At 35.6% G+C, this 22,347-nt stretch overlaps 1 protein-coding gene across 1 annotated transcript in view; it reads right to left on the reverse strand.

Moving 5' to 3' along the window:
- The window catches only part of TTC8 (tetratricopeptide repeat domain 8), a 46,428-nt gene that overhangs the window by 18,144 nt on the left and 5,937 nt on the right, over positions 1–22,347 (reverse strand). The window contains exons 2-7 of the mRNA XM_027844822.1: positions 14,303–14,423; positions 13,548–13,611; positions 13,298–13,457; positions 12,997–13,086; positions 7,736–7,780; positions 972–1,057 (exon numbers count right to left, since the gene is read on the reverse strand). Coding sequence (XP_027700623.1) covers positions 972–1,057; positions 7,736–7,780; positions 12,997–13,086; positions 13,298–13,457; positions 13,548–13,611; positions 14,303–14,423 — 566 coding nt within the window. The remainder of the gene's footprint in view (positions 1–971; positions 1,058–7,735; positions 7,781–12,996; positions 13,087–13,297; positions 13,458–13,547; positions 13,612–14,302; positions 14,424–22,347) is intronic.

Genomic DNA, 22,347 nt, shown 5'->3' on the forward strand with positions numbered 1-22,347 from the left:
CTCTCTCTCTCTCTCTCTCTCTCTCTCTCTCTCTCTCTCTCTCTCTTTCCCTCTCTCTCAAATTTCAGGCCTTTACACCCTTATTCTATGATTCTTTGAATTCCCCTCTGCCTTCTCCTCAGTGAATTATATTGATACCAAAGATTTAGAAATTAAGGAGAAATAAATGTAATCTAATGAACTTATCACATTCCTAAGTGAATAACAGGAAATATTAACCTTGTCTCACTAATTCAAATGATCTCTAATCATATAATACAGTTTACATAAACTGTAATGCTTCTCTACACACATTCCAATATTAAAGCACATTTAAAAATTTTGAGTATTTTTGTAAAATAATCACAAATAATACTTGCTAAACTTATTTAAATATTCAATCAATACATAAACTGATAAGTACCTACTACGTATCAGGTAGGCAGCTCGGTGCAGCTAGGCTAGAGTGCCCGACCTATAGTAAGGAAGACTCATCTTCCTGAGTTCAAATCTGTTTTCAGACACTAACTAGCTTTATGACCCTGGGCAAGTCACTTAACCCTATTTGCCTCAGTTTCCTCAGCTGTTTTCTCATAAGTTTCCTCATTCATCCTCTGAACTGAAGAAGGAAATGGTAAGCCACACCAGTATCTCTGCCAAGAAAACCCCAAATGAGGTCACAAAAAATCAGATATGACTGAAATGTGCCAGCCAATGTGCTACACCCTGGGGCACTGTGCTCCTATAAATATTAAGTTAAATTTATGCCAGAAATCTTTAAGTACCAAAGAAAAGTGATTAATGGCATAAAAATTACTAAATCCTTCTGCCTCCATATGGGTGTTAAATAAATATTTTCTCAAACCATTCAAAGGTACATTTCCTATTTCTTTGTGTCCACATCTATTGTACCAAAAGAGGTTTATCAGATTTGGGACTCTGGGAAATTCTGTCCTATTTAAGCTTAAAAAAATAATTATAAAGAGTTTTACCTGTAATAACATTTTCCAATCTGTACTTTCCACCACCAGTCTTTGTACTGAGAGTGTTCTGTGGAAAGGGCGGCCAAATCCAAAGCCTTTAAAAACAATTCTTTTAGTTTGCTTTATTTTTTGTCTTTAGAAACAAAAATTAATATAACATTACAAAAATTAATATAACATTACAAATCAACCAAAACATTCATCTGAAAATCAAACATGAAATTAAGTTTCTCATTATTTCCTGATGGCATTACCAGTTTTCTTTACAGAATTACTTGTAGACTATAGGGCTGACAGCAGATGAGAAACAAATAGTTGATCACCATCAAAGCTATGCTTTATATCTCAATATTATTTCAATACACATGGAAAAAATAATATTTAACAAATATAAAAATACTACTGAATAAACTAGAAGTCAGAGATGAGGTACAAGTACTGATTTATACACTGAATCCTATATTTATGGCATTAAGATTCCCAGTTTAAGTTGTGGAAAATTACGGCGATAGGTTTGTAAATTGGAAACATAACTAAAAATGTGGATGTAACAAAATTGTGTAGCAAGGCTAATATGTAGATTCCTGTTATGTTCTGTACTGATAAAGGCTTATATAAATTTTCCTGAATCAAAGGTTATGTTGTTTTTTAGCTTTTAAAAAGTATTAGTTCCTTTAGGTTTTGTGGATATTCTACAGACATCTCAAATTCAACATTTCCAAAACAGTTCGTTATTCCCCACCCCTTTTATGAGTTTCCCTATTTCTATAGGGGTACCACCTAGTGAGGGCACCATCAGCCTAAAGAGTTTCCTAAAGCTCGGTCTGACCCTCTTCAAGAAACTCCAAGAGTTCCAGGCAATAGCCTGTAGCACTGATTACAAACTCTGTGGTTTGGCATTTAAAGCCCGTCACAAATTCACAAATAGCAAATAGGCTAGCCATCCGCTCCCCACCCCCCAAAAAAATACCTTCCTGACATCAGTATCTTATTTAATTTAATTGTGTGAGGGAGGATCCAAACCTATGATTTCATCACTGTGAGGAACTTCCCAAAGTGGAAACTCCCTCCCTTGACTGTAGATAGCCATTTATAGTTCCAGAGAGTCATCTGGGGCACTGAGAGGTCAAGTGATTTATCTAGGGTCACACAGTATGTTTCTCAAGCAAAACTTGAGCCTGTTTCTTCCTGATTTCAAGGCTAGTTCTCTATCTACCCTGCTATGCAATCTCTCTTGTTTTATTTAATAACGATCATTTTTTAAAAATAGACATGGCTATTCTAAAACATCAATGCTAACAATGCTGAATATTTTACAGTTAAGGTATATGGGGGATTTTGGGACCCAGCACAAATTCATTTTTTAAAAAATTTTTGTTAGATGTAATCTTTACCTTTCCTATCTTGTAGTAAACCATCTAAAATGTTAGATGTATAAACCTTGCCATAATACTAGTAACTGACAGAAATTCCTTAGCTTCAGTTTTAGGATGGTTGTTACACAGTTGTGAAAAAAGGTTTAGCTACAGTATGTTAATTTTTAGGCCTGTTGTCCTTAAATTCCTCACACTGGATAGTCAACTTTCTAAATTTGCCTTCTTCTGACATGCCAGAGCTACTCCCTGAGTCTCCTGGTAATAAAATGCCATGGTGGAGATCTTGGCTGCAAAATTAATTACTTGCCTTTCTGTTCTCAATCTTCTCTTGCCCCAAGGAGAGACCCCTGAATGTGTGGAAAAACTATGACTGTCTATAAAGGAGTGGTGCTGCCATGCTAAGTCCTTACTGGGCTTGAAAAATCCTTATTTCAACTTGAAAGATGGAAATGCAGAGAAACAGCCTAACTTTTAGGTTCTTGGTTTGTTATTTTTCTATAGCCCTTAAATAAAAATTAAAATGGTAGCAAAAACAGGAGGGGAAATTTCAATCAGAAAGATCACTAAAACAGTATAAAAATATTTCTTATTTATTTTCAATCAACTCTATTGACCAAGGCTATGCAAAGATCTGTCATTATATGAATCTTTATATAAATCTTTTGTATTCATATACTGTATTCATTCACATTTTATCTAAAAGTAATGAAAAAATAGCAGAATTATAAATATATCCTATTTCTTATATATTATTGGATGAAAAGTATTAATTTTTAATAATATATGATATGTAGACATAGATAGCTCCATGTTAGTGTCCAATGTTTAAATATATTTATGGTTATAGTATATTTTAATATTCTTTGATCTTATTTTTACAATTTAAATTCTAGATAATTCAAGTAATTTAAGCATAATAATACCATTATGTGTTTAGCAAAATATATCTATATATGTCACTATGTATTATATAGATATATTTATAGATATGTCCATATAGTTATAATATGTGTTTTATCTAACTAGTGATACCACAGAGTGCTTAATTTGCTTTTAGAACATATCCCCAAAACAATATAATAGTGTATTATGCATTTTTACTAAATTATGTGCACTTCTATTTTACATTTAAATGATTTTAACTAGTTATTTGACTTCTAATCCTTTCCTCCAGAGCTTTTATTTCACTTACATTTTCATTTTGCAACTCCTGGCTTTATTTCTGCCAGTTTTTTCATAATCCTTCAGGTCAAGCCATTTTTCTCTCTAAGGTTATGCTTTTGGCTATTGCCAAGTTATTACTCAATTGCCAAGTTAATACTCAATTGGGTATATCTCTTGGGTATCTCTTAATTTACAATATTTTTTCATAGTATTCAGTGTCTTCTCTTTATTCATATTGCCAGTCTCTGTTCCTGATTTCTAACTTTGATCCAGGGCTGGGTTCCGTCCCTCCTACACTCCTGGATGGGATGGTCAAGAAGTCCTGACTTCAATTACCTGAGGTCCTGCCACTGACTTCCCTTCCCCTAGTATATCTGACAAGTTTCTGGTCCCCCTGGATTCTCTGCTCAGAGAATTAAAGTCTTCAGGGCCTCTGAAGCATCTCAGGCTAGGCTGCTGTAGTCACCCTTTCCTACTCCCTTTTCCCTATATGGGCAATATCTCAGGTCGGATTGGTCAGAGAACTGCCACATTTCTGAAGCCCTAGGGCTTCCCCATATAAGCACTCTGGGCTTCTTGTCCCCACAGAGAATACTGCAGGTGTCAGGACCCTCTGGATTATCTAAGGTCAGAGTGCTGTAGGCCTCTCTCCTAGCTGGGGTTATCTAGGTCAGAGTGCTGCCTAGTCCTGTCTCATCCCTGGGAAAAGCTGTCAGAGCTTCCTGTCCTCCCCTTTCCCTGCCCTCCATTCAGGTGATAGTGAAGCATCTCTGATCCAAGCACTGAAAGGCTTCTAGTTTGTGGATCTCTTTGTGAGATCTGGTATGGACGAAAACACTAAATTTTCTCTTTGGATTTCTGTACCATTATTTGGTCTGATGCAATTTTTAGCTCTTTACTGGGTTACAGGTGAGAGAGCAGTGACCCTTCACACTAAGGTCTTACTAGAATTTTAATGTGTTTTCTTAACAAAGTGTATTGTTTACTAATATAATTAGGAAATATCTTTCAGATACAATATTAAAGAATCTGCTTTCAATATTAATCATATCTAGAATATTCAAGCAATCCATTTTTATTATCCACATAATATTTACAATTAAAAAATAATAACAATTCACATTTATATATCAGTTTAATGCTTAAAAAGTATTTTCTTTATACAATTCTATGAGGTAGGGAGTGCAAATATTATCACCATCATTTGACAGATGAGAAAATTGAGGTTCAGAGAGGATCACAGAAGCAAATATATCCCATTATTTAGCACTGGAAGGGACCTTAGGGATCTAGACTAACGAATTAGTTTCAATGGCCTCTGCACAGTCATATAGCTAGGAGATGCACAGACTGGATTCAAACCCAGATTTTTCAAATCTAAATCTTTTCTTTCTATTTTTTCTATTGTGATATACCACTCATTCAACAGACATTTATTAAGAGCTGACTAAATGTAATACTGTATGCTAGGTGCTAAAAGAGATACAAAAGTAAATCCAATATGGCATAATTCACACGGCAGTTTCTGTTTCCCATGGTAATTTTTAAGCATTTCATTTTACCCTGGTACCTGAGGTATAGGGAAAACAGCAATTTCTTGGAGTGTTACATTCCTCATGTGACTCTTTATTCAATTTTAAATAGTATTTTCCTTACTAGAATTATATAACTGGTTTTCATTTTCCCTGTTTCCCATCCAGAACTCACACATTTCCTCATCTTCTTGCCCTTGGTACAAAATTTCAGCTAGGACTAAGAATCCCAGCTATATGTTCTTACTGCCTGAACTCAAAAGCCTCTATTTCTTCAAGAACAATTTGGATTAAAAAAAAATCAATATTTATAAACAGGAAAAGCAATACTTATAAGTTCACTCATAAAATATATGAACACAAAGTCTAAAATGCATTTATACCAGAGGTAGCATGAGTACTTTTGGTCCTTTGAACATGGTCCTTGGAAGTAGGTACTATGCTTATATGCTCACTTAATGCAGCTGTTGTTTCTCAACAACACTGGATTGTATCCAAGATGTCCAGAGATATTCTCAGGACACAAACCATTAATTATTAAGGTATTAAGTACATCTTCAAAGAAATAACAATCTCCCTTACCACGCTCAACCACTCTAACTTGAAATTTCAGAAATTTACCCTAATTTTTAAAATAGATATATGTGCTTCTCTTTCTTTTTTTATAAGTAATCAAACCTTTCCAATGGAACTGAAAGCCTCTAATAGTCCAACTTAATGGCATTTCATTGACATAATGGTTACATAGGTAAGTAATTTTGCTTTATTCAGAAAAATGCATGGTTTCCTGGCTACCTCTGTCCTCAGCCCTCTGTTCTTTCTTTGCTCACTCCCTCAATGATTTTATCCATTACTAAAATATTTTCATGATTATATCTATGTGGGATAGCTCCCAAATCTTACTTCTCCTGCCCTCACCTCTAATCTACACCCAGTCCTATATTTCCAAATGCAGATGGGACATTTCCATTTGGCTGTCTTCTGTCACTTCAAACTCAAAATGTTTAAAATGTATCTTCCCTCAAAACTAGTTGACCTTCCCAACTATTAAAAATATTCTTTTTATTTAAAGGGCAGGGTATAGACCTGTGATTTCACTCCTTCCATTAATATAGACCAGTAGCTCCTCTGAAATTTATAATCTTAGAGAATATTCTGAGGATACTGAATGGTAAAGTGCCTTACTGGCCCATGATCACGCAAAGAGTATGTGTTAAAGGCAGGGCTCGGACCCAAGACTTTCTAACTCAAAGGCCAGCTCTCTATATACTAAGCCATATTCCCTTTCATATTAAGAGCTGACATTTATATGATGCTTTAAGCTTTGACAGCTGTTTTACAAGCATCATTTCATTTGATCTTCACAGCCCTATGAGGTCTTCACAGAGGTATCATACAGGTATTTTTTCACAAGGGCTATTAAAAGCATTATTATCCTTATTTCACAAAGGACTGTCCAAGTCATGGGTTTCCTTTCTCTGCTCAGTATTTCAGATTTATGGGATGGTACATTTAGCCTCTTTTGTCTTCCTGATTATTCCAAGCCCTTCAACAATATGGTACATTCCAAAGCACATACTGTAATGTTTCCCAGAATGTCATGTTTCAGTTATTCAGCCCTTCCAAATTGCCTGAATATGATGTTCCCCCATTGACTCTACCTTCTCCCTATCTCCAATTCTTACATTTCCCTATCTTTGCATCCATTATAGCTGCATGTTTCAGACTCCTGGTTCTGCCCATGTTTTCACTTCCCCTTATGTGTCCTTTATGGTTACTATATGGTCACTACTATACAGTTTATCAAGTAATGTTTTCTAAACATTACTTGTGTGCCAGCTCTGATTCCACAGCTTACCTATAAGCTCCATAAAGACAGAGAATATATCCTATACTTAACATTTGTAGTCTCCACAGTAGGTGCCCAATTACTAAGTGTTGATTGATTCAGATATTCACTAATGTGTGTGTATATACATATGTATGTAAACTGTTTTTTTCTAATTAATGAGAAAAATTAAACAAAAACTACCATTTTGGAACACTATGTAAAATCAATTACATTTCATTTGATAGAGCTCATAAATTACAACTTATTCTCTACTTCTAAATTTTAAATATTACCATATACAAATTAAAAATGAATTTTAATTAAGAGACTAAGTGATCCAACCAGTCTTATCCACACAACTGTAAACTTGCTGTGAAAATGTTAAGAAATGAAGATAGGCAAGATAGCTATAAAATACGAACCAAATAAAATATGAACTAATATTTTCATTGCCTCACTGTCTGTTAACTAAAACAAATCCCTGTCTTTCACCTTTTGCTCTCCTACAGTTTAAAGAATCCATCCTTTATTACTTAAAATGAAAATGTGCTCCAAATAACCATCACATTGACACAAAATCGATGTACTATTCTTAACTCAATATATTTTGCCCGTTTATGTACTTTTAGGGATTTTTACATGTATACTGTTTAAATGCTAATGTTATATGCCAGGAACTTAAAAATACTAACAATCCATATTTGTGCTACATTTCTTATCTAAAGTTGTCAATAGATTTTGAAAATATTTGTACCTGTTGAATCCTTAATAACTTCTATCCATTGAGAAATGGAACATTTTATAAATTTAAAATCCAATTAAATGTTAAAGAACTATAGGATAAGAAAATAGCAGAAATCAAATACTTACATTCTTAACATCGTTTTCATGATGAAAGATGTATTCAAATAAAGCCTATTAAGAGAAAATATTAAATTCATGTTGAATCTTATTTTATAACAAAAGCACTTTGCTTCTGTATTAAGAATCAAAAGCTACTCTGACAATACATGGACTAAACCAAAATAACAACATAGTCTTCACAGTCTGGTATTTATGGAAATTTCTCTTCTTTCACAGTCACATATGGCTAAATATTTATATTATATAGCTAACTTTAATTCACCCAAAATCTAAACAATAAAGTTTAGTTGACTCAATTTTTCCCTTATGTTCTAAACTTTCATGAGCAACAGATAAATGATCAAGAGATACCACTACAGGGGTATCAAACTCAAATAGAAATGGGGCCACTAAACCTTTCATAAGGATCCATGCTACCACATAATGACTTAGAAAACGACAGATTGACATGACTATTGTATTTTTACTTATTTTGTTAAATATTTCTCAGTTACGTTTTATCTGGTTAGGCTATGGGTACCCTCTTTGACATCTCTGCTGTACAATAATCCTGATATTAATTATGCTGGTTTTGAGTTACTGCCAGGGGTACGTAAATTCCTTCTGAATCAAAGAAAGATGTTATTTTGTTCACAATCATTGAAATGTGTATTTGTATCTCCAGAGCCTTGCACAGTGCTTGGCACAGAGGAAGCATTTAATAAATACTTGGTTGATTGATTGATATATTTTATTATATTCTTTGAAACTCAGTGCTCCATGTATGTATGATATTTAATAATAACTGTAACCCAGAATAATCAATGAACCCCAACTTCCCATAACTTATCCATTCTGAATAAATGTTTAACTTAGTTCAACAAACATTTACCAAATATTTCCTATTTGCAACTAGATGAGTTAGGAACGGTTTTCCAGGGGAGGTAGGACATGAGGCGTCTTAGAGGAAGCTAAGGATTCTGAGAGGCAGAGGTGAAAAGCGAATGAATGACAAGCACGGTGAATAGCTTTGTGCAAAGGCATGAGGGCAAAAGACAAAATGGAGAATTTGACAGAGGAAGCTACTTTGGCTAGACTGCAGCAGTGTCTGTGGTGAACACAGGTAATGTGCAATGTCTGGAGAGGGAAACTGAAACCAGGATGTGGAGGGCCAAACGAAGGAATTTTATTTCATCCTAGTCAGGGCTTCTTAACTTTTCGTGTGTCATGAACCCCTTTGGTGAAGCCTATGGACCACTTCTCAAAATGATGTTTTTAAATGCAAGAAACACATAGGATTGCAAAGGAAATCAGTTATACTGAAATATAGTTATAATGTTTTTAAAATTGACAGACCCAAGGTGTGTGCTTCTCTTTTCCTACAGGTAGCAGGGAACAAGTGAAGAATATTAAATAGGGACGTGCTTTAGGAAGACTATTTTGGCAACTGGAAGATGGACTTGAGAAGGGCAAGACCAATTAAGTGTCTATTTCAGTAGTTCAGGAGAGAGGAGATGAGTGCCTGACCTAGGGTAGTAGTAGCCACGTAGTCGCCAAGGGGAAGGGAACGGTTTGGAAAGACGTTGCTGAGGCAGACTGACAAGAATGGGCAACTGACTAGGTGTGATGAGGACAGGGAAGTAAAAATCAAGCATGACTGCATCGCAAAATTGGTTGACTGGACAATATGGAAGTTCACCATAACATTACTTTTTAATATTTTAAATAAATTTAGTGACTCTGTAAAGTTCTTGTACTGATAACCCAAGAAACACAAAAGCATTTCTTTAAAAAAACAAAAATAACCTAGTGCAGGTTTTTACCTCTTAGGAATATATCTAAATTAGTCAATATTTGTTAATACACCTAAAAAAAGCAACAGGAATCAATATTAGTTGCCAGGAACTAAAAGGAATACCTTAAGAAGTCATAAGAAGTAGTTCTTCATGGAAAATAGGGATGGCTGAAGATGACTTTATAGTTCAGTTGTGGAACTATCTGCCTGAGAATGCTACTAAGAAATTATTCCAAAATTTCACTCCTAACTCATTAGCATAGAGAGGAGTTGCCATGGACCTGACCAGAAGCAAATGGTTTCACTGAAAGCTTGCCTTCATTAAATACAGCTACTGAGTCAACATAGCAGCAGCTAGATTAACTAAATGCCTCAAAGAGGTGAGGGACCCATTCTTTCTTTCATATGATAGTTTTCTATAATATTCTACTTTCTGTAAAGATACAAAAGCAAGCCAAGCCTCAACGATCCTATCAAGACAAAGCTGGCTAATATGATGTTTAAATGAAGAATTTAAGGAAAATTTCATCAATTTAATATTTAAATTAAAGTAACTGAAATGAACTCAATTCCTTTCTACTAGCCTCTGATGCTGCTCTGATTTGAGTTTACATTCCTCCAGGCAGGTGTCGCCTAGGTTTTGTCCCAAATAGTACTTAACTGGCTATTGTGCTCATCTCATACTAAATTCTAACAGAAATGAGCTCACTTCCACAGAGTTCAGTCAAACTGACGCCAGCTAACAAGTGGAACAAGGCTTCAATCTATTGCCAGGAGATAAGTGTTCTAGGCTTCTGAGTTATTTCTACCTCAACTCTAAAGCTTTTTGTTATAGAAAAAGGTTACTAATGTTGGGGTTGTTTTTTCTTAAAACAATTTTTTTTCAGTAATCTTCCTAACTTCCCTATTTCTATTAAGGGCAGCAGCATCCTTCCAAATCCCCAGGTTCACAATCTGAGTCATCCTTAATTCCTCCCTTTCCTTACCCTGAGTATCCAATTTCCAAACCAGGAAGATGGTGGAGTAAAAGCAGGGACTCGCCTGACCTCTCCCTCAAATCATCTAAATACCTGTAAAAAAAATTACTCTAAACAAATTCTAGAGCAGCAGAAGCCACAAAAAGACAGAGTGAAACAAATTTCCAGCCCAAGACAACCTGGATGGTTGATGGGAAAGGTCTGTTATGCTGGGCTGGGAGAGGAGCACAGTTCAGCATGGGCCATGCCAGCAAAGACAGGGCCCCAGCAATCCCGGAGCAGGCCTTGGGACTGAATCACGGGCAGCTGTGGTGGTTTCCAGACTTCTCAACCCACAAATGCCAAAGATAACTTAGAAGGTCAGTGGGAAAGGCATGTTGGACCTGGGTGAGAGAGGAGCGCAGTGCAGCTCTGGGGTGGCAGCGGCTACTTCCAGAGCTCTCAGCCCACAGATGGTAAGGGGATCAAACAACTGATCAGAAGGAGATTACAGGGATCTCTTTGCTGGCATTGAGGCAGGATTCTGTTGCTTTGCCCATACCTGGATCTGGGTTGCAGTCCTAAGTGGCAGTCCTAAGTGGCAAGGAGGAACACTAGCATAGCAGAACTTGTGGCAGCAATGGAGAGAGGGAACCCTCCTCAGAGTTCCAGGGCAGAAAAGAGTGTTTGTGGTCACTCACAGACCAGAGCACAGGCCAAGATAGGAGTAAACACCTCTCCTTATATCATACCATCTTGGAAGAAGTGAAAACTTACAGGTTCCTAGAAGTATCTCTGAAAACAGCTGCACAAAACCCATGAAGCTTGGGACAGTACACCTTCCACACTGAAAGCAGAACCTACCTTAACAAAGAGTTAAAAAGTCAAGTAATTGCCTGGGAAGATGAGCAAATAGTGGAAAAAACTCAGACTATAGAATCTTACTTTGGTGACAAAGAAGATCAAAACATACAATCAGAAAAAGACAACAAAGTCAAAGCTCCCACGTCCAAGCCTCCAAGAAAAATATGAATTGGTCCCAGGCCATGGAAGAGCTCAAAAAGGATTTTGAAAATCAAGTAAGACAAGTAGAGGAAAAATTGGGAAGAGAAATGATGCAAGAAAATCATGAAAAACAAGTCAACAGCTTGCTAGAGGAGACCCAAAAAAATACTGAAGAAGATAACACCTTAAAAAATTGACTAGCCCAACTGGCAAGATGTCCAAAAAAGCCAATGAGGAGAAGAAGGCCTTAAAAAGCAGAATTGGCCAAATGGAAAAGAAGGTCCAAAAGCATACTGAGGAAAATAATTCCTTAAAAATTAGAATGGTGCAAATAAAAGCTAGTAACTCTATGAGAAATCAAGAAATTATAAAACAAAACCAAAAGAATGAAAAAAATAGAAGACAATGTGAAATATTTCATTGGAAAAACAACTGACCTGGAAAATTGATCCAGGAGAGAGAATTTAAAAATTATTGGACTATCTGAAAGCCATGATAAAAAAAAGAGCCTAGACATCATCTTTCAAGAAATTATCCAGGAAAACTGCCCTGATATTTTAGAACCAGAGGGCAAAATAGAAATTGAAAGAATCCACCAATCACCTCCTGAAAGAGATCCCAAAAGGAAAACTCCCAGGAATATTATAGCCAAATTCCAGAGTTTCCAGGTCAAGGAGAAAATACAGCAAGCAGTCAGAAAGAAAAAATTCAAGTATTGTAGAAACACAATCAAGAGAACACAAGATTTAGCAGCTTCTAAATGAAGGGATCAGAGGGCTTAGAATATGATATTCCGGAGGTCAAAGGAGCTAGGATTAAAACCAAGAATCACTCACCCAGCAAAGCTGAGTATAATCAATGAAGGGGGAAAATTGCCAATTGCCATGCAAGACTTGTTGATTTCTCCTCTTCAGCACCTCTTGTGTCTGTCACCTTCTCTCCACTCCCAAACCACCACCCTGGTGCAGGCCCTTGTCACTTCTACCCTTATACCCTTCTAGTATATTACAGTAGCTTCCTACTTGGTCTCCCTCTTCTGAGTCTCTCCCTACTCCAACCCATCTGTGACACAATTTCCAAAGTGATATTCCTAAAGCACATCACTCCCCTGTTCAAGAAGTCCAACACTAAATCCACTATGGCATGCTGCCTCTTATTATGCACTATATAAGGAAAATAGTTCTCTACAAAAAGGTTTTACTAGAAACTCAAACTATACTGTATACATAATGCTTCTTTGAGAGAATCAGAAAATGAAATTCAAAGAAATTCTGAAAAAAGGAGGGGGAAAAAAGAAAACTACTGTGATTTCTCTTCAGAAGCTAAGATTCTTTACTCAAAAGAAACTGAGTAATAAATAAGTTGATAAGACCCAGAGTTTTGCCTCTATAGGTGTTTCTATCAGTTTAAAATCACTCCAGATCATTTGTAGGTGAAATAATTATCTTTAAAATACAATGCAGTGACTTTTAATTATACTAAAATCATAACAGTGAGATTTAGATAGGATGATGCAAAAAAAATTCACATACCTTTGCAAATTTTGGTTTTTGAGCATACTTGGTTAAATTCAGTCTAGATAAATTTATAAAAGGCCCATCAGGATTTGTAAGCATTGATGCCTATGGAGAAAAGCAATTTTGAGATAAATAATCTGAAGCCTTTACTTTGTAAAATACAAATGAATATAATTTAGGTAAAAATTTTAAAGGCAGAATAAGTAAGCAAGCAACCATCACCTTCACAAATCCAACAGGTTCACAAAGGTAAAATTAATCACATTACAAAAAGATACTTTTGTTATGTTACTCTGGTAAAGGCAGCATTATTTACCGTTCCCAGCCTGACATATCTTCCAGAAGAGCTACTAATAGGGTGAGCAGTATATGCAGTTCTGGGCGTTCTAATAGCTTGTTCCATAGTGCCGGGCCTTCCACTCTGTGTGCCGGGCCGGACAAAACCTGTAATGGGTCTTCCAGTTTGTGTCAGCGGCCTGTAAGTATAGCAAACTATTAGAGAAAGGAAAATAAGAGAACATAATTGTGAGAAAGATATCAGAGAGGAGTGAAAATAAAAGATGTACCTGACAGCCGGACTAGGCCCTGCTATCTGATTGGTTCCAGGGAGCCTCAGAGATGTCCCAGGCCCTAATAGATAAGAGAAGGATCTTAGAACTTAAAAATCTCAATATTTCCTAATGCATTCATTTTTAAGATACAAGCATCGGGCAGAAGAGATGTGACATGACTAAAATATACCGCTGTTACTGGAAAATTTTAAAATGGTTATTACATATCATAGTTCAATTTGTCTTAATAATTCAAGCTCCCTTCCTCGGGAAGTACAATTAAGTAGTAATAAATTTAGTATTTTTAAATGTGACATTAAATTACACTCTGGTAGGGAATGAATTCCATCACTGAATATTTAATAAGTGCCTACTCTATGCCACAGCAAAACAAACAAACAAAAAAAAAACCCAGTCCCCACCCTCAGGAAGCCTATGCAATATCTATCGTCTACTTCACATTTGAAATGCAGAATTATCTTCTTGAATTATATTGATAGTATACTTGTCTAGACTCGGGCAGTGTAAAGATTTACTTGCAATTACATTCTGTTTTACAACACGTACTATGAGGCATATAAAGAAGGCAGTTTGAGAGAATAGACAGAATTCTAGCCCGAGAATCCAAAGAGCTGGGTTGAGATTCTGGCTCTGCTTTGCCGTAGCATGGAACACCAGGTAACTTAATTTCCTTCCCTGAACCTTGGCTTCATTACCTGTAAAATGAGGGAGTTAGACTGAGTCCTCCTAAAATCCTTCTGGGTACTTACGAGCAACTTGAGCAATTGCATTTTCATCCAGGACCATTTCTGCAATTCCTTCTTGATCTACATCAATTTCATCTACGTACACCATTTCAGTTAGTGCTCTTGTTTTTAAAATCCAAGCTGCCTAAAAAAAATCACAGATAAAACAAAAACTTGTACATTAAATGGCACTGGCAAGCTAGAAGAGCTTTAGAAAAATGTTCATGATTAACAGCTTCTTATGTTTAGATTTCTTATGTAGGTTTATAAACAGATGTACAAGACCTGGTGACAATTATATATGACGATACAAAATAGAAATAGAAAATACAAAAAATCAAGGTCATTCTTGGTCACAGTAAATTACACAGTAAATATGGCAATGCCCTAGTAATTAATAGGTCAGTAACTATTCAGTAGTCATAAAGCAAATTTTCTTCTTTATGTAGTTAAAAGACAGAAAATTTTAAAGCAAAATCTGAAAGCAAATTAATTGAGGTGTGTATTATGTGTAACACTTCAAGATAGCCTCCAGAGCTTTCTCTTCTTTGGGGCACTGTTTTTCCCAATTTACTACCTTAGCTCCTAATCAAAACAATGTTAGTTGTTTTGGAATCCAGATGGTAGAATTTTAAAATGGGAAAAACAACACAGATTACAACCTGGAGAATATCTTTACCACTATATTTTGAGTGTGGGGGACAGCTGATTATAAAGCTTGCCATTTTTTAGATTAAAGGGCCAACTACTTCTTTTTATCTCTAAAGCCATTTTTCCCAGGGCCTTTGTGTCTCTGAGTATTGTGATGCCTCATAACAGGGTAAAGAAGAGCCAGCCTCTCAAAGACTCTGACTGCTGAGGGCCAGCTCTGGAATGTCCTACTAAACCAGAAAAGCTTCTCATAGGAGTCTGATGACCAAAGACCAGCTTTGCTAAATTTAGAGAGGATAAAATAGCAAATCATTGGTCAACAGGTGATGGTTTTTGTTTTTGTTTCTTTTTAACAACAATAACTTAAGATTAACTAAGGGGTATCAGAAGATACAGTTGTGATCTATATTGGTTAAGACTGCCAATGCAGTCCAAAGTCTGCACAGACTGCATTCAATTTACACAGGAGCTAATGATACTTGTGCTCATCCTAAATTATCTCACTAGATCCTTATAACAACCCTGGGAAGTACTTAGTACAAATAATATTATCCCCATTTTACAGATGAGGAAATGGAAGCTCTGAGACCAAGGTAACAGCAAATAAATGTTTAAAAGCCATTCAGTTCTCTTTCCATTAAACAACAGATGCCCCACTCCCTCCTCTGACCCCACTCTCTGTTGCAGACGAAGAAGACAGCTCTTGGCAAATTTTAATTCCCTGTCCCCATATTCGAGTAACCTCAGTACCACTGCTATTGGCTTTTTGCTCAGAGGATTAAAAACATTTTACTTTTGTCCTAACCCAATAATACAAATATAATTTAAGCAGGGGAATCGAAAAACCAGTCCCTCTGCCACTAAAGTTGAAAAATACATACCAAGAACAAACAGAAATTATTTTTCAATTATTCACACCACCACTTTTCTCCAATAGCATAAATAATCAAGAATTCATTGGGGGCTTTCTTGTAATGTACACAGATCTATATGAGTTTTGATTTCATTATTATTCCTCCTATAAAATCTTATTCCTGAAAAGCAAAAATTGGATTTCTCATTTCAGAAGCTTAGAGAACCATAATAAAATCTATTAAAACAATATTCAATCCTTTAAATTTTACTGGTGTTTTAGAAAAAGAAAATACTTGCTTTGCTTCCATCCTAATCAAAAATGACCTTGAAAATAACATGTCATTGCTTGATTAAACATCAGTTTGCATTCAAAGAATTGCTCGTGGCAATGGTAACAATTCTTGGGATTTTAATCAAAATAGCAGATGGAAGACTGATTCTTGGCTTTAAAAAAATTACAGCATTTTGTGTTGGCGACAAACCAAATATTGTTTCATAGCTTCTAATATCCTTGTATGCCAGTTTTAATTTTGAAGTCAAGCCAGATATTATTTCATACTTCTAATACCTTTGTATTCCAGTCTTTAAGAAAATACAAAGAGGTTCAACTATGATCATGATCAAAAACATGTATCCATTGCAAAGAAACATGAATATAAACTGTCCAAAATAGTCTCTTGCATTTAATAAAAATACCAAGTGATAACATTATCTTTTACCTCTGAAATGATATGCAAATGCAGTTATTAGTACTGGTTCTTTGAAATATTGTGGATGTAGTTCACACAGGAATACAGTCACTTGACATTGTATGTAATGAGAGTAATAACTTTCTTTTGAGGGGGTGAGGGAAAAGTGTAGTATTTTTTTTTCATTTAAATGAGTAATCATCATATCAATTACTTCCTTGCCTAAAAAAAATGATTCCATCATATTCATCTAGTGATTGGTTCTATAGTATACCACACTGACTAGCAATGCCATAATTAAAAATCTAATAATGAAATACCATAAAAACATCGACTTATTTGTTTTTACCTTTCATGGTAATAAGATTGTGACTCATGGTAATAAATATACTTTTTAAACAAAGCATATGCTTAAAATAAAAATTACTCAAAATCATAATTGTCATATCTCTCTAAAATGTAAACCTCATAGGAAAGAGAGGGGTCACATATTTGGTATATGGTGTACACAGGGTGAATGTTTTCTTAAAAGACATCTTACACATAAACCAATGATAAAATATTTTGAATAGGACACAGGCATGAGAACATGTGGCAATTTTAGGCCAGATTTTTAAAATTCCATTGGCAGATTCTTCTTCATGTGAAGGTTACTCTAGAAAAACTTTTGCACACACTTGTGTTTCCTTAGCACTAACAGGTTCAAGAGGATTATAGTGAATTTGAAAAGGCATTTTTAAAAAATCTCTCAAGCTCTCTTCTAGTTACTCACTCCAAGTATTCCGTGAATAAAGTAAAACGATTTTGTTTGACCAACTATTGGACAGAATATAGGTTTGTGATTTAGCTAAGACTGCAGATAGCTAACATTGAACACTGCTTCAAAGTTTAAACTTCAAACTCTTTGAATAGTTCTAAGGATACTTCAAGGCATATTCAGGATAGACAAGTTGGACAGCAAATAATCATTTCCTTTGAAGCTGTTTTTTTAAAAAAGTGCAGAGAAGAAACCCTAAAAGTATGACTAACAATTCAACATTTATCAAATTCACCAGCAAAATAAAGAAAATAGATTCAATTTTGTCCATTTATTTTCTCATATCACTACCCAGTGACCAATAGGTTTAGATTTATCATAACAAAACAAAGAATATTACCACATACAGTGTCTTCACAGACAAGTCTTTGTGAAGTTTTTGAGCTCTTGAATTTTCTAATGCTACTTATTGTTTGTTTCTATCACAACTATAACTTGTTGGTTGTTTTTCTTAAATATAAAAGGCCTTTGTGAAGACTGTATTAAATACTTATAAATTAAATACTTAAGTCAATTACAATTATGTCATTCTTAAAAATAACTTAAACATATAGGGTCCAAATATACTAACGCATTGTTTTTGTCCCATCCAGATGTTTATCCATGTTATGGGTAGTCAGAAAGTACATCTGTTATCTGTCTGAGATAAAATGCTTCATGTTACTCTGCTTCATAGCCCTCAAAAAGATCATTATGCATAAGACATGCCTTCATAGAATACCTTAAAGATGGGTTAAAAACACATATATTGTAAAGGGTTCAAAAAGTTCACTCACCTGATGACTGTGAAAAAATTCTCTCAGAAGAAACACTTGACAACACCTGTACTCTACTTCACAACAACCTTCATTATTACCTAATTCACTAGTGACCTGATTTGGGAGCTTCATTGACCAGTCCAGCCTGTGCTCAGCAGTGATATGAACAATAGTGCTTCCTTCTTTCTCAGCCGGAACTGGCCATGTTGTTCAGAACAGCTCCCCATCTACCTATCCAAGCTAGGAGGTACTGCTATCCTACCCAAACCAGGTCCCTTGGTAGCCTTGCAATCTTACTCACCATGGTGGCATCCATTTGGGCCTCTTTATTCCATTTGCCTCTTTTTTTTCCCCTTTTGAATGGCCTTTAAGTGATCCCCCTCAAGTTTCAGATCTTAAAATCTAGATTATATCAAATATTCAATGGTATCCATATGCACAATTTTTCAACTTCACTCTTTACTTATAAGTTTAAAGAATGTTTCATAAGTTTAGCTAATACCCAAACACTACATGTAGACAAGCAGCACATGATCTAAACTACAACTATATCTAGAAAATAGCAATAAGGTGGTCACCAACTAAGAAGGCTTGCAACTATCAAAAACCTTTACCTGAGACACTGGTACATCAGAGTTGGATTCCTGGAAAGCATTAAGAAGATAGTAATATTTTTTTTGAAATGAGGCAAATTAAAAAAAAAACCCCAAACAAACAAATATTAAAGGGTTAAAGAAAGTAGATTTCCAGGGGGTGCTGAGCAATTTTTGTTGTTGTTGTTGTTGAAAAGGCATTGGTAGGCCAAATAAATTTGAGAACCTCTGGTTTAGCTAATATCAAAATGCTACATGTAGACAAACAGCACATGATCTAAACTACAACTAGGTCTAGAAAATAGCAATAAGGTACTCTCCAACTATCCAACTATCTTGCAACTATGAAAAACCTTTACCTGAGACACTGGTACATCAGAATCAGGTTCCTGGAAAGCATTAATAAGGTGGTAAATAGTTTTAAGAAATAAACTTTCTTTCCCCCTCAAAAAAAAAGTGCCATAGTATTAATGGTAAAGCAAAAGTGAAAATAATTTAAACTGACAACTCAAAAATCCAAATATTGATGTTAACCTTTTCTCAACACTCAGCAGCTTCAAATAAAACTAATATCTGCTAAATTCAATGCTCAGTTTTCTAAAGTTAACAAATTATCACAATCCTAAATCTACAATACTCACAGGATTTCCAAGTAGACAGATTTAATTTATTATTAAAGAAGACAATACTATATAGGAAATTGCAAATAATTTAAAATATCTAAGAGACAGTTATCTATCTTAAGAAATATTGTTTAAACATCACTAATGTGAAAATATGTTTAATAGGAATGTATATGTATAACCTATATCAGATTGTGCACTGTCTTGGAGAGGGTGGTGGGGAGGAAGGAGGAGAAAAAATTTAAAATCAAAAGCATATGGAAGTGATTGTTGATAAATCAAAATAAATTAATAAAAAAGAAAAAAAGAAATATTGTTTATAGGGACTAAACATTCACACTCTAGCTATTTAAAAAAACTAAAAATGATTAATCATTTTATTACAGATTGACAAACTGGTATATTAGTCAATGATAGAGAATGAGTATGTTTTTATATTAAAAGGAAACGTGTAATGTTTTGTAACTTTGTTTTGGAAACCAAACATATTTACAAAAATTCTGCAATTATAACACTGTCCTATGAAATGTATATATAGAATGTCATTGCTATATATATATATATATTTTGTTTCTATATCTTGGTACTCTCAGATATTTATGTGCTTAACTGTTTAGACTTAATTATATACATTCATTTAAAAAACTTTCCATTCACATATTTGTAGTGATCAATGCTTACTGAACACCCAGTCCAAAGGGTAGCGTATTTTATTAGATGCTGTGAGGAATTACAAGAAAAGTAAAAGAAATTATTTCTGACTCCTAGAACCTTATAAGCTAAATACGGAAACAAAGTCATACACACACACACACACACACACACACACACACACACACACATATACATATACATATATATGCTGTAATTACGTCTATATGTGCAATAACCTCTTTGTCGCTTTGCTAAAGCTGCTACTAACTGAATAAAACTAAATAGGAGATATAGTAACTAAAGAAGGCAAAAAATAAAATAGAACCTAAAAGGCAGAAGGAGTAACAGGAGTTAGAGGACAGGGCTGAACAAAGAACCACCCAGTCTTAACGTTGGAAGGGACCTTGATGGTCATCAAGTACTCAAGCTCTGATCCTCTCTTTAGTATCCCTAGCTCTATACTAGGAAATAAACTGGGAGGAATAGATAAGATAAAATAGATGAGAACTTAAGGAGAGGAGGAAATATGAACAAAGTAAGCAAGCTAATAACAATAATAATAATAATAGCTAACATTTACATAGCACTTACTATATGCCAGGCACTGTTTTAAGTGCTTTACAAACAATATCTCATTTGATTCTCTTAACAACTTTGAAAGGCAGGTGCTATTATTAGTCCCATTTTACAGATGAGAACACTGAGGCAGAGGTTAAATGATTTGCCTAGGATCGCATAGCTAGTGTCTGAGGCTGGATTTTAATTCAGGTATTCCTGGCTCCAGGCCCACAACTCTATCCACTGAGCTACCCAGTTGCCCAAACAAGCGGAATGAAGGAAACCTAACATTTATAGGGAAAGAAATTAAGAGATAAAAAGTGAGCAAAGGAGACACCATCTGCATACAAAATGAATAAATATGATAGGTGAAGTATAGAAGACATTGGAAGTAGTGAGTAAAATATCAGGGATACAGGGTAGGCAGAAGTGACCATAATTCTGCAAGTTGTTTGCTGTGGAGTTCCAAAGCCCATTTCCATCGTCTGGTTGTTTGTTTCCCCCTTAAGCCAACATTTTGCTCTGGTCAGGAAGAATCTTTTTCCAGCAGCCCACCAAGATAGACCCTGATATTGAGCACTATTTTTGAACTCAACAGGGCCTTTAGTCCATTGAGGCAGGTGGGGTTGAGAATAGGGGTAGGGGGATATCCAAAGGTATACAGTAGTTTAGGAGAGTTTTTCCTTTGGGGTGGGGTAAGAATGAGCAGAGCTCTGATGGAGAGCCAGTGAACCCTCTTGGGCCATGGTGGCGCTTCCTCCTTATCAGAGTCCAATGGCAGCAAGCAGGAAGAGAGCGCAAGTGGGCCCAGGCATATAGGCCTCCAGAGGGCACACAACACAAAAGGAATTAGACAAAGGGATAGTTGAAGGCGGACTGCATCTAAAAACCAGGGGAATAATGTTAAGGGGTTCACACAAGTGGTGATTCCAGAGCCAGTCAGCAGGGTCAGCAGCAGCCAGGGTGGGCCATAGGTCGGGTAGGGAGCACCGCAAGAAGGCAAGGCTGAGCTGTGGTTCCCTAGCGGTCACCAAGCGCATATATGACCTGTACCGCAGTTTTCCCCCTTAGAGTACAGGGGCATTACAGGCCATCTAGTACAATTCCCTCATTTCAGAGAAGAAGAAACCAAGGCCCTGATGGGTCAAGCAACTTGTCCCAAGGCCACATCAACATTAAGTGACAGAGGTGGGACTGGAATCCAGGTCCTCTGATTACAGATTTGACAAAGCCTGTGATCTTCCCACCATACCCTTCGGCCACTTGTGGTACAATGTAAAGAGCACTGAATTTGGATTCAGAGGACCTAGGTTCAAAGCATGCCTCTGTCACTGTGTGATCTATGTGATCTTGGGTTAAGCTACCCCTGGTAGCTACTACAAGGAACTCTTTAAAAATAGTTTGTGTTAATGCAGAATAGCATCATACATAATATATTGCATCCTTTTTAGAGAATTAAATGAGCTTCCATCTGTGTCATTTAAAATGAAAACTCCCCTATGAATCTACTTCAGAACAGGTAAACTGATAGTGAAAGAAATATGGCATCACTGCCTCAGAACTAGTAATTATTCAACACCATCTTTCATTCAGATCAGTTAGCTTCTTCTCTCCCTAGTGTACACCTGTCTCTTAAGTTATTGCTGCTACCACTGAGAATGGTCTCTGGGAAATTCTTAATTGCCACAGATACTTAGTCTAGTTCTAATGAGTTTACCAAACTAACTGCTTATGCCACTGATCTGTTATTTCAGAATTTAGTAGTAACTGATAAAAAAAAATGTAAAGCAATACAGAAATGAGTAAAATACTACTAAAGGTTAGGAAAGTCTTAAAGTCAGAACAAAGAGAAACCAATTCAACAAATATAT

Source organism: Vombatus ursinus, unplaced genomic scaffold (assembly GCF_900497805.2).
Source record: "Vombatus ursinus unplaced genomic scaffold, bare-nosed wombat genome assembly UNPS02014945.1, whole genome shotgun sequence".
NCBI lineage: Eukaryota > Metazoa > Chordata > Mammalia > Diprotodontia > Vombatidae > Vombatus > Vombatus ursinus.